General features: G+C 45.1%; 1 protein-coding gene across 1 annotated transcript; it reads left to right on the top strand.

Moving 5' to 3' along the window:
• Window positions 1-664: 664 nt before the first annotated feature.
• Window positions 665-9,396, top strand: LOC148909207 (uncharacterized). The gene is made up of 2 exons (XM_089034039.1): window positions 665-4,054; window positions 9,307-9,396. Exons 1-2 carry the CDS (start codon window positions 665-667, stop codon window positions 9,394-9,396), a joined length of 3,480 nt encoding a protein of 1,159 aa, XP_088890165.1.
• The last annotated feature ends 290 nt before the right edge of the window (window positions 9,397-9,686 follow it).

The raw sequence follows: 9,686 nt of genomic DNA, 5'->3' as shown, positions 1-9,686 counted from the left end.
AGTGATGAATTTTTCGTCATTTTTGGCCATTTTGCATGGGTTATAGCCCATGGTTTGGATGGATTTGGGGTGTTTTTCACACCTTTTACAAAAAACTCAAGATTTCCAATGATGAATTTTTATTCATTTTTGACCATTTTGCATGGGTTATAGCCCATGGTTTGGATGGATTATGGGTGATTTTAACAAAAAACACATAAAATCAAAATAATGAATTTTTCGTCATTTTTGACCTTTTTGCATTGGTTATAGCCCATGGTTTGGTTGGATTTAGAGTGATTTTCACAACTTTTACAAAAAACACATAATGTCCAAGTAATGAATTTTTCGTCATTTTTGACCATTTTGCATGGGTTATAGCCCATGGTTTGCTTGGATTCGGAGTGATTTTCACACCTTTTACAAAAAACAGATAATATACAAGTGATGAATTTTAATTCATTTTTGGACATTTTGCATGGGTTATAGCACATGGTTTGCATGGATTTGGGGGAGTAGTATAGGGCATACCACTCCTGCTTCACCCCACCAAACACAGGCTTTTCCCACGTCATTAAGATTCGCGTAGTAAGTAAACTTCAAAATCATAGTAATTTTTAAATTACGACCCTGAAGACTTACCGCGCTGACGTAGCGCTGTATTTGCCGGGCGAAGAGGTGCGACATGGGTTATGCTCGTAATGGTGTCTATAAAATATTCCATATATATACAATGGACTCGCGATACAACTTCAAAACATACACACTTCCAGGTACTTCTATATTAGACCTACGAAGGTATTGGGAGACCAACGTAGGAAGAATGAAAAGGTTAGTGGAGAGTAGCATGGAGGAATTAGGTGCCATTAAGGTTTCCGTTGTAGTGAAGGTTAACCTAGCTAAGGATGACACCGAAAACACAGTTTGGTTGCGCACGAAGACGCTAACCATTCTGGAATCGATGGATTTGGATGAGAGGCTATTCTCGCAAGTAGATCCGATATTGGAGTCACTCGCGAAATATACCCGAGAAGGCTCAGGTTGGACAGTAACGGGGATAGAAAATGCTACTATGAATGTTGCTCGTTACACACCGATTAGAGGAGGATCCTACGTACCACTACCTACTTTCATAGAAAGAAAGAAAGCTATAATAAGCGTCAGAAATAAGGATAATGAGTGTTTTAGGTGGGCAATAAGGTCCGCATTATATCCAGTTAAGGAAAATGCCTTTAGACCCTCGAAATATCCTAGCGACGACTTAGATTGGACGGACGTAACATTTCCAATGCAATTGCGTGCGATACCCGACTTTGAGGAAAAGAACGACTTAGCAATAAATGTTTATGGTGTCAGAGAGAAAACCATCGTACCATTACATATTTCAAACAACGAAGGCACGCGGATACACTTATTCTACCATGGTGAGCACTATTCGTGGGTGAAGTCCTTAAGTCGCCTGTTTGCCTCCCACAGTAAAGACGGGCATAAGAGGTATTATTGTGATGTGTGTTTACTACCGTTTAAGGATGTAAAAGCCTTGAAGAAACACGATAAGATTTGTCGAGGAACAGAGGAGCCAGCACAAAGGATTCAATTACCGGAGGACAAGCATTTAGAGTATAACGATCATAAAAGACAAAACCGAGTACCTTACGTAATTTACGCAGACTTTGAGTCGTTGTTAACACCAGAGTACGAAGAAGCCGGACATACCCGGAAGACAGCCTTACACGAGATTTGCTCATTCGGATACGTCGTAGTGAGGTGTGATGGAGAAGCAGATCAACCCGTAATTTACCGCGGACCCAATGCAGCGAAGAAGTTCTTAGAACATTTAGAGGAAGAAGAAAAAGACATCAGAGTCAGACTAACGAGGACTAAGAAAGCCATAGTTACGAAAGAAAACATGAATAATTACCACGCAGCACAGGAATGTCACGTATGTAACCTTGGTTTGTTGAAGTATGGTCGTCGAGTGAAGAAAGCGTGGGATAAGAACGGTGCATACTTAGGAGAAGCACACTTCAAATGCGGTAGATATGCTAAAGAAGGAGAAAAACCCGGTAAACCTTCCACACACTGTTTTCACTGTGGAGAGCCATTAGAAGAAGATTTCTACACGGATAAAGTAATGGACTGTTGTGAGATAACCGGGGAATACAAGGGCGCATCGCATTGGAAGTGTAGATACCGCGTGGATCCAGAGATGGAGATTCCCGTGTTCTTTCACAACCTTCGCGGGTACGATTCCCACCTGCTCTTACAAGGAGTTGAGGGACACGAAGTAAAGTGCATACCAAATAACAAAGAACGGTATATGTCCGTAACGATCGGTAAACTTAAATTCCTGGATTCCCAACAATTCATGGCGGACTCACTTGCTAACCTAGCAAAGTACAACGAGGATTCACCAATTTCAGATTATTACGACGCGGAAAGGAAAGGAGTGTATCCATATGAGTACATGGATTCCTGGGCGCGATTTAAAGAAAAGCAGCTGCCGCCTAAAGAAGCGTTTTACAGCAGCCTGACAGAATCGGGGATATCCGACGCTGAATATGCATACGCACAGGAAGTATGGAAGAAACACGAATGTAAGAACTTAGGAGATTACCACGACGTCTACCTGCTGTCTGACGTAGTATTGCTAGCTGACGTATTTCAGAGTTTTAGAAAAATGTCGATGTCTTATTACGGGTTAGACCCAGCCAACTTCTACACAGCGCCAGGGCTTTCTTGGAGTGCCCTGTTAAAGAAGACGGGTGCACAGTTCGACTTGCTAACCGACTACGGAATGTACAGGTTTATGGAGGATGGTATTCGTGGTGGTGTTTGCGGACCCAGTAGACGTTACGCGCGCGCCAACAACCCTCAAGTGGAAGGTTACGACGCGCAAAAGCCAACCACTTACATATCTTACCTGGATGCTAACAATCTTTATGGGTGGGCAATGTCCCAATATCTTCCCGTAAGGGACTTCGAATGGGTAGAACCACGCGAAATAGATTACTACATGCGCTTAAAGCCTGATAGCTCTAAAGGATACGTCTTAGAGGTGGACTTGGAATACCCTCCAGAATTACATGACTTACACGATGATTACCCACTTGCCCCCGAGGCAATTGAAATACCATTTGAGCAGTTATCACCGCTACAGAAGCGCTTGTGTCCAAACTACAAGCCCTACAGAAAACTAACCCTAAATTTAATGGATAAGCATAAATACGTGGTGCATTACCGCAACCTACAGTTTTACGTACGCCATGGATTACGCGTGAAGAAGATACACCGAGTATTGAATTTTACGCAGGAGCCGTGGATGCAGCCCTACATTGACTTTAATACCCAAAAACGAACAGCAGCTAAAAACGACTTTGAGAAGAACCTGTTTAAGTTGATGAATAACAGTGTATTTGGAAAGACAATGGAAAACATTCGCAAGCGCGTGAGCATACGTATTGCTAATACCCGCGAGGAAGCTGAAAGGTGCGTGTCACAACCAGGGTTCGTGCGTTACGTAGATATGTTGAACTTCTTCGTAATACACATGAAGAAGGCCAACTTGCTGCTGAATAAGCCCGTGTATACGGGTTTTGCAGTGCTGGAGCTTTCAAAGCTGCTCATGTACGAGTTTTACTATGACAAGCTTAAACCGAAGTACGGTGATAAATGCCGCCTGCTTTACACGGACACCGACTCCCTAATAATGGAAATAGAAACCCCCGACATTTACGATGATTACGCAGAGGACCTAGATGAGTACGATACGTCTGGTTACCCCCGAGAACATCCACTTTACTCCGTGAAGAATAAGAAAGTAATTGGTAAGATGAAGGATGAAATGTCCGGTAAACCCATAGTGGAATACGTGGGTTTAAAGCCTAAAATGTACAGCGTTTTGAAGGAGGACGGCGCGGATAAGAAAGCAAAAGGCGTAAAAAAGTATGTGGTAAAGAAACAACTTACGCACCAGTCATACTTGGATGTTTTAAGGAGTCAAGTACCCAAAAAACATCATGTGAACTCCCTGCGGTCTTTCCACCATCAGATACATAATGTCACGCAGGAGAAGGTATCCCTATCCGCATTTGACGGTAAGCGATGGATGTGTGATGACGGCGTGCACACGATAGCATTTGGACATCACACAATAAGCAGTTCTTCTTTGACGAACCCACGTGTGGGACCATCGTGAAGATAATACAAGATGGGCTGACCCTTCTTAGCTAGCGCACTTCGGATTTGGTAAGTTTCCAAAGACCAATTAGGATCCGTAGCTCTTTTGGATCCTCCTTCTAATTCACCCGGTCCGTAGAGATATCGGACCGCGACGTTTCCTAATTTCTTTTCATGGGGGAAGACCGCCCTCGAACTTCTGACGTAGGACTTGTGTTCCACGTGTTTCTTTTTTATGGCATCCTTGGGTTTCATTCCCGTAGCCCTGGCCGCCTCGTTGTTCAAAGCCGCGACGACCTGGGAGAGCCTCTGAGTCCATTCCCTGTTGCGTTTGGAGGGATCTTCCAGCTCTTTCCAATACTGGTACCCAAAGAGACGCTCGGCCAGGGTCTTATTGAATCTTTCGACGATGCTCTGACCCCTGTGGTAATCTGCTTCGGCTCTCCTAATCTTGGTGCTGTGGTCTTTCAGGGTCTTGGTAACCACACCCATGAACTCAGTCCCCGCATCCACTTGCAGCAGCTTGGGCCATTTCAAAACGCGCTTATAAATCCTACCTAGGGCTTCTGCGACTTCCCCAGAATCCTTGCTGGTTATGGGTTCGGCGTCCTTGTATCTGCTTGCGATATCGACTACGGTCAAAGCGTATCTATAGGTCTTCTTTCTCACCTTGTCGTGCGGTAAGAAAAGCAAATCCGCCTGATGAACTTCATTAGGGGTATTTACGGTAAAGCTGGGCCTGGGAATGTACTTGGGCACGGGAAGATAAACCTGCCAGAGGGTTTGTTTTTTCAACCAGTTCTTAGCCGTTTCTTCTGATACCCTGGCCGCGGTCGCGAGTTTCTTAATAGCTGACGCTCCTCTCCAATAGCCCTCAGGCCCATAGTAAATCCTTTTAAGTTTGTCCTCTACGCGGCCCATTATATGAATTCCAGGACGAGATTGATCTTACGTCCGTTGAAATCCACCGTCTTTCCGTCCACTTTAATGGTGATGTTTATGCTTTCTACCAAATTAGACAAGTCATAGCATAAAGAAATGGGAGTGTATTCTACTGGGTCAAATGGATTACCTTTGGGTAGAAACTTGGACATAAGAGAAGACTTTTCTCCATTGTTGTAACTATGGACCAAGTCACAATAGACTTCGTAAGAGGATGCAACTTTCCATTTTACGTCATATGTATTACCGCTATTTATCGTGGTACTAGTAAGGCCCAGGAGTTCTACCAATGAACTGCCCTTTAGATTGGCGCTCCCATTATTTTTCTTGAATGTCATTTCATGGGGTAATCCTGTGGTAAGAGTATATCCATGCTTTGCTAGCTCCTTAGCCAGTGTTATAGGGGTGTAATGGGAATCTGGTAACTTTGGTTTGGTGGAAGTCACGACGACAAAGCCGCCAATTAAATTATACCAAGAATTGTACAAAGAGCAACTAACCAACCGAACCTTACAGGCTTTGATGGGGGGATTCAGATAAGTAGTAAAGTTATTCTTGTCGCTTTCCAAAAAGACGATCATATATTTCAGGAAACACAGTTCCCCTCTAGTGATCTGAGCGCAGCTCAGAGCAGATACGCCAAATCCACGCCTCCCGCCAGCCCTGCGACTCCTACGAAGACCAATTCATTGTCTTTTTGTTCCTTAGAAGGCTGGTAGTAATTCTTAAACTGAGGCTTTCTTAACCTAAAGTCGGGGTGTGCTTGCGCATAGAGCTTAAAGGCGTTTTTTTTTTCAAAGTTCTTGTCTGCCTGCATTTTGTCTTGGTAGTTCTTGTCCAACCAATCCCTGTAAGCTTGTCTTTTTTCATTCCAAGCCGCCACGTCTCGCTGATATTTCTCCAGCGCTAAATCATGCCTTTTCCTCTCAGCGGCTAAATCTCCGCTTTTGTCGCCTCTAACTAATCTATCCAAATACTGACCGCCATAATTAGCTCCAGTGAATGCTAAAGCTGCAATAACTCCACCTGCGACCACGCTAGCCATATATATTAGAAAATCACAGGGATTTTCACGAGTTACGTCGTTGGCAGGTACTTTTCCTTCCGTAGGTAATCCTTTACCATGATAGCCCCGCCTACGGCAGCCGTCATCTTAGCAAAATTAGCGAAGCTCTTGCTTGGGTCTTCAGTAAAGTCTTCTTTGAGCACTTTCTTACCTACCCAACCAATACCCGCAACAATGGAAGTAATAATAGCTGCTTCTTCAACAGTTTTCAACAACGCGGTCGACATTATATTACAAAGCGAGAAGGTTATTATTCCATTTCAGGGATCTTACTTTTTCTAACAGCCGGTTCCACAGGTGCGTGCACGGGCGCGTGATATGTTGGTGGTTCTACCTTTTTCGTTGCCCACCATTGTAAGTAAAGGCTGCCTGCTGCTATAGCAACTCCTAACGCGCCGATGACGTACCCAGGATTAATAAAGGATTCCTCTTCTTTTTCCTCCACCTTTTCTTCTTTTTTGGCTTTGTTCTTTTTATTCATCTCCGCGAGCTTCTTTCCGGCAGCAACTCTGCCTGGAGATTTAGCCTTGGTAATCTTCTGCTCCTCTTGGGGCTGCTCTACCTTCGACTCTGGTTCACTCATTTATATCTAAGGACTTGAAGGACTTGATAAGTACTTGAGAATGACTTAAGTAAGTACTTGAGGCGACCTGGGTAATTCCCGCGAATGACTTGACTAAGTACTTGAGGCGACTTGATCAGGTACCTCAGCAAGTGCTGCCTGGAAGACCTTTTCAACGTCCCTGTCCTTCTTGAAGTCCTTCCAAGACATCGTAAGTTCCTTCAAGTCAACGTGCTGAGCTACGTGCAAAGCCGCAGAGGCGACTGCCATTAACTTACCGCACTTCAAAGACAACCACCCGCAGGTTATCTTAAGTTCTTGGGCGATGACATAGTCCTCGCTAATGTCCTTCCGCAGTTGCTCCACGTCGTCTATGGGCAGCGCAAGTCCAAGCAATTTAGTCGCAAGTCGGATGGCGGAGTCTGCTACGGCGTCGGTGGTCTTACTTGCAAGGGCGGCCTCGTACCTCTTATGGAACTTCTTAACCTCCTTTTCCGACAACTTATTAACTTGCTCATGGGTAAGTTCCTTGCCTATCATTTCTTTGCACTTCCCAGATGACACAAGGATGTTAAGTTGTTCCTTGAGGTTACTTTCGTCTAACTGTGTGGGGACTTCATCTAAGAGCTGCTCAATATCCATATATATTAAAGATCGCAGATCTTTATGGAATACGGAAACCTCAAAGAGAAGATCATCTTGGAATGTTGGTGCGTTTTTAGGTGCCGCATGTATTCGTGTAACTGTTCCTTGGATATCTCACCGCCGTAGTCGCTCAAGATGGTTTCCAGATCAGACTTGCTCGGAGTATAAAATACGACAAGCGAACCTATGTTTTCCCTGAAGGGCTTAGAGACGCTGGTAAGCTGCTGCGAGAGCAACCAAACGCTAATGTTGTCATGCCTGCCGCTAAAGGCAAGCTTCACTAATTCGGAGGTGCGCCTTTTTACGTCGTCCCCGCAGGCAATGTCATCCAATATGAGGAGTGTCTGTGTATTCTTGGGGAATTGTTTGTGCCAGAACTTAAGATGGCTGGATAACTCATTAGGATCTAAGATATCTACGAAGAAGTCGTCATCTTTCACTCCTATGCCTTCCCAGGTACGGTTATTCACGTAGGTGGGACAAAGCAGCACGATATAGTCGAAACGGTATCTAAAGGGTCCTAATAGCTGCTCCACGATGAATTGGGTCTTTCCGCAGCCGGTGGGTCCTACTATCAGAGCATTGCAGGGAATATGGTTCGGATCCATTATATATACGATGGACCCAGTGGACGCAGTAAGAAGGATTGCCACCGACGCAAAAGATAAAAGGGACACCATAGAAATGCAAAGGGAGGAGATCGATCGGTTAAAAGAGCGCGTGCAGGAGTTGTACGATGAAATGTGCGGCCTGAAGCGTGCAGAACGGTTTGGCGCGCTCTTGACGATGGCCGGCTGGGCTAAGGAGTCCGTTAAGGACTTCATTCGGTATCCCATATAAGGCTTATTAAATCCTTATTATATATGGAGTGTGAGCGGTGTAACAAGGAGTTCAGCAGCAAGCAAATGTTAAAATACCACCTGGAAAAGAAGGTGTGCGCTAAGAAGGCACGCGAAAGGCGTTGTAAGGAGTGTAATCGACTCTTTAGCAGCGCGCAGATGTTGGATTACCACGTGGATAACCGCGTTTGCCTAAAGAACGTATGTGAGCGCTGTGAGGAGGACAAGAACGACGAATGGCATCGACATCGGTGCCGCGGCAATTACGACCTGCTGAGCGTGGCTTGCGAGGAGCACGGCGACGTTGCTACACGATGTTGCCCAAAGGAAACCCAAAGGAAGTTAACGCGCCGGAAGAAGGAAATTGACCAGCGCTTTGCGGAGTTTGACTGCGTCGAAGGCGTAAGGTGGGAAAACAGGGAACATTGGGAGGCGCTTTGTGAGCGCTGCGGCTGTCAAAGAAGTGACCAACATATTTGGCAGTGCCTCTACGACGGTCAAGGCGGCTTTAAGGAGTACTTAGATCGCTTCGAAGCTTGGCATGCCGGCAATGAGGCGGCAAGGAAAGCCCGTAATGATTAGTAGGCGGCTTAAAATAGTAAAGTAGGGTTCGTGCAAAGAGTCTCAAATCCCATTCTTATTTTTATTTATTATTATTAAGGATAATGAATAATAATAAATAAAAATAAAGACCCCTTTTAAGGGCGATTGCATAATCTAATAATAATAAATAAAGATAAGAACCCCTTTTGAAGGCATATGCTAGCCTACGCAGCAGCCTTCTTAACCTTTCAATATATGGACTGTATCACATGCGAAGCATCCAACGACTGCATTTTAACCCCTGAAGTCCGTGAGGTCATCCGCGAGGTTATCCAGGAGCGGGCGGACCAACCGCAGAAAATCGTTAAAAAAAAGCAGTCCTCCTTGCAGAAGAAATCTACGACTGCCTCTACTTAGGCCGCGACTTTACCGACCACTGGTGTCGCGCAGAACCGTTGCCGACGCTTTATTCAGCTGCAGAGCGGAGACTGACTAACCCTACGTTCGATGTCGAACTTCCAACGGCCGTCATGCTTACCATGTGATCGCAGGTGGGTGAATTCCTCGCCTTGAATTACATAGCGTACGCAGTCGGGCGCCCACAGCGAGTACTCCACGCCGTCGTGGTCTTTGAGGACTAACCGTAGGCGGTTGATGTCTTCGAAGACGATGTAATTTTTTATTTCGTATGCGATGCCGTGCGTTAAATCGCGCCAGTGAATTTGTTTAATTACCGTCATTATACCTATGAAATATCTTTAAGTGCGTTGAGCGCGTTTCTAAGGACTTAAAGCGCTTACGACACCACTTACAGGGTATGCGAATGCCGTCCGCGTAGGTGCTTATCGCACGGCAAGTGACGTCGTAGTCGCTGCTAACCATTGTTAGATATCCGTTAGCTTCGTACTGCGAGATTACCCTGCGTTGATCT

This window comes from Actinia tenebrosa, unplaced genomic scaffold (genome assembly GCF_029948245.1).
Source record: "Actinia tenebrosa isolate PJP-AT-01 unplaced genomic scaffold, QUT_ActTen_1.0 PGA_scaffold2__45_contigs__length_23673736, whole genome shotgun sequence".
Lineage (NCBI taxonomy): Eukaryota > Metazoa > Cnidaria > Anthozoa > Actiniaria > Actiniidae > Actinia > Actinia tenebrosa.
The sequence above is the reverse complement of the archived record's forward strand: the minus strand, read 5'-3'. Positions and strand labels throughout refer to the sequence as shown.